This window comes from Oratosquilla oratoria, chromosome 43 (genome assembly GCF_046742065.1).
Source record: "Oratosquilla oratoria isolate Oo_2021 chromosome 43, ASM4674206v1, whole genome shotgun sequence".
Classification (NCBI taxonomy): Eukaryota; Metazoa; Arthropoda; class Malacostraca; order Stomatopoda; family Squillidae; genus Oratosquilla; species Oratosquilla oratoria.
Genome location: NC_134819.1, coordinates 14,575,129 through 14,578,645, shown reverse-complemented (window position 1 = coordinate 14,578,645; position 3,517 = coordinate 14,575,129). Strand labels below are relative to the sequence as shown.

Below are 3,517 nucleotides of genomic sequence, written 5' to 3'. Positions count from 1 at the left end.
TTCTGTATTTAGGATAATTTTTAGAATGGGTTTTACATCAATGTTCGTATAGTTTAAAAAAAAGACATGTAACGGATTTGAATAATATCTTAACTTCCAATATTACCGTGCCTTTTTAACAAGGGGCTTCAAAACCAACATTGCAACCATTGAAAAAATTGTACTTCGTCAGAATCCCCTAACACCCGACTATTTTATCTCGGTCACCCCTATCGCACCTGCAGAGTCGTGCACCCATGGCTGCTCCACGCCGCCAAAGTGGCATCACGTACGTACTTCTACGAGTATTTGATTTCAACTATTGGACTGGCTCACCTGTTCTTCTCTCAGTTCAGTTTTCTTTCTACTCTTTGGCTATCTTTCACCCTTTCTCCTTGTCTTCACCTCCTTTCTCTTCCTCTCCAATACTCTTCTTTCAATGTGCCCACTGTCCCTCCTTTCTCCGACACCTATCCCCTCCATCCCTTCTCATTCTCATCCATCTTAACGCTCTCGAACAGTTTGTTCCTTCTCCTCCTCCCCGTACTATTCTCTCTATTTCCTACTAATACCTGCTCCTACGTCTTAATACTATATTCATTCTTAATTATCTAATAGGTTGTGCGGAAAGTTCTGAGAGTTTTTGACATGCAACAAAATTATACAAATAAAAGATGATACAAGAAATTTTATTCAGTGAAATAACTTCCATTATTATCAATAACCTTTGTCCATCTCTCAGGTAACTTGAATATACCATCAGCATAAAATTTTGTTGGTTTTGAAGAAAAAAAAGTTGGCTACATGTGTTTTAACACCCTCTAAATCAATTTTTTTTCCATGCAATGAGTTCTGCAGAGACAAGAATAAGTGGTAATCAGATGGAGCAATATCAGGAGAATATGCTGGATGGGGTAAGAGATCCCAGCCGAGTTCATGCATCCGTGTCCGGGTAGCCAAAGACACATGTGGTGTGGCATTATCTTATCGAAACACCACCCCCGTCCTATTGGCAAGCTCTGGCCTTATTGTCTTGATTTTTCTATCCAAATTTGTCAACTGAGTATAGAACACATCCAAATTAATGGTTTGATTTTGTGGAAGAATCTCATAGTAAATAATTCATGATTGTGGAGGTGTGTATCCGGGAGATAGATCGAGTCTATGTCCGGATGCCACGTTGGGATCACTCTTAGTTTTCCCCCAATCCTTAGGCATTAGGGTACTTAAGCCACCGCACGATGTCAGCGTGGTGATCCGGCGCGGTGCCAGGGGGTTACCAGACTATCTATGAAGCAAATCAAACATTCATAGACTGGCTAGCAAATACAAAGTTGGAGGTGTAAGAAAGCCATACGATACTACTACATAGTAAACAATGCCTTTACAATCCTACCAAACACAAAGCATGTTTTTTTTTACATGGATGCCCTTTTTTGGTTGCTGTTTTGGATATTAATTACGCAGACACCATGATCTTTTCCGCACTACATTCTCATGAACAATCCACTTTACATCTCCGGTCACAAGGGTTTTCAAAAATGGCCTAGATTCATTCCGTTTCAAAAGCATATCACAAATGTCTAAGCAGTTCTGTTCAGAGAGTTTGTGAGGGACCCAAACATTATAGCGGGAAGTGTATCCCAGTGACACTAGATGTTCATGAACTGTACTCTTGGAAAGTTTTACCTCCTTTGCAAGTTCTCTAGTTTTAATATCTGGTCTTTCTTTAATTTTCGTTGTCAGAACATCTTTATCCAATTTTGAAGGTCTCCCACTCCAATGTTTATCTTCCAAGCTAAAGTTTCCAGTTTTAAATTGAGCAAACCACCTTTGAACTGTTGATTCACCTATAGCATCATCTCCATACACTTCACAAATGTTTTTGCAAGTTTTTGAAGAATATTCCTTTTTCTAAAAAAAAAAAAAAAAAAAAAAAAAAAAAAAATTACCACTCTAATATGATATTCTCACAGTGACAATCCATTTTGTTTTCCATGCAGGATATCTGAACTAAAAAGAATGATCAATATTTGTTCACGAATAAAGAGATGTATTAAGAAAAGGTAAATTTTGATCTACGATCCAATTAGATGCATTGTAGGTTTGTTAGATGATTTTTTTTATGTGCTTTAGAATCCCTCAGAACTTTCCGAACAACCTAATAGCATTACATAACACATGTAATTACGGTCTCCTTCTTGATACAAACCACTTCCCTCCTCTTGGCCCTTCCTCTTTCCCCACCTTCGATTCATCATCCTCTCCAGTTCTCCAGTTCACAGATCCATCTTTATATCAGCCAGTCTCCTTTTCTTCCCACGGTCAGACACCTCTCAGTTTTGTATTATACTAACGTTAGTTGTGTCCTGTATCATCTCCATGCATTCCCTAACACCTCCCCCTCCCCTTCCTTCACTAAACTTCATGAATTTCTTCTGAGCATGCGCGTGCGATCTAATCCATGCAGGCATTTGCATCGCCTCTAATCAGTTTCAAATTACGTCCTCTCACTCCCCACCCTTATAACCCCCTCTCATTTTCTTACCCATCCCCGTTTCTGCATACCCCACCATGGTTTAGTCTCCTTCCATCTCCGTGACTCGTAGACTGCGCGGCGTCGGGGTTGTCCACAATTGAACAAAATCTTTTGGCGTGTGTTAATAAAAATACGAAAATGCCAGGTGCCGCCTTCAATTCGATGTTCTACTTTCTTCATTACCTGTTTCCATCGTGCCACATTTTACAAAGAATTACAAAGGATTACAAAGGCGAAGCATGCCGACAGGAGACCTTTTGGTCCATATCTAGGTCGGATGCGAAAAAACAACAACTAATAAATAAAAACTATGATAATGTAAATAACAAATAAAATACATAAATAAATGCATAGGTATAGTTAAATAATAAACAAACAGGTAAATAGTAAATAATAATAAATTGACTTATAACTAATAATAAATAAAAATCAGACAGACAAATGATAACAAAACAAAAACAAATAATATAAGATAAATTATAATCATTACAGCATCTTGCTTAGGTATTTATCTAAATGATTCTTAAAGCTTCGAACTGAACTACATTGCACTACCTATTCTTTTCCCTCAGATTTCTCAACCCTTCCCCGTCATTTTGACCATCTCAACATTCCTCTTATGTCGCAGCATCAGTTTCAGTGGGTAGTCTGTTACTAGCACTAATACCCCGTGTCAAGTGCCCCCTCGCAACTCTACCACCTCCTTTTTCTCGAGACTATATTTAGGAGGGGGCTTCGCTCCCCAGTGTCTGCTAAAGAGTGGAGTAAAAAGGTTCAGAAGCAGAGCTGTGAGTGACAGAGGGGCAGGTGGTTTCGATTAGCAACTAGCCGTCTGTATTTGTAATTCTATAATGTGCGTACCTATGGATGGAATGAAATATTTGCGCAGCAGGTATGACTGGCAACGTTATCTGGCGTTGCACAATGCCCCTTGTTTATTTTTGTCGTACACAAACGTTTGACTTTTGGCGATCTCTATTTGTGATGTGACAAAGAGCA

The 3,517-nt window shown here is 38.9% G+C and overlaps 1 protein-coding gene across 1 annotated transcript; it reads right to left on the bottom strand.

Moving 5' to 3' along the window:
- Positions 1-1,434: 1,434 nt before the first annotated feature.
- On the bottom strand, positions 1,435-2,711 carry LOC143021991 (histone-lysine N-methyltransferase SETMAR-like). Its single transcript, XM_076179920.1, has 2 exons — positions 2,702-2,711; positions 1,435-1,850 (listed from the first exon to the last, which is right to left on the bottom strand). The coding sequence occupies exons 1-2, from the start codon at positions 2,709-2,711 to the stop codon at positions 1,435-1,437; spliced, it is 426 nt and encodes a 141-aa protein (XP_076036035.1).
- Positions 2,712-3,517: the final 806 nt, after the last annotated feature.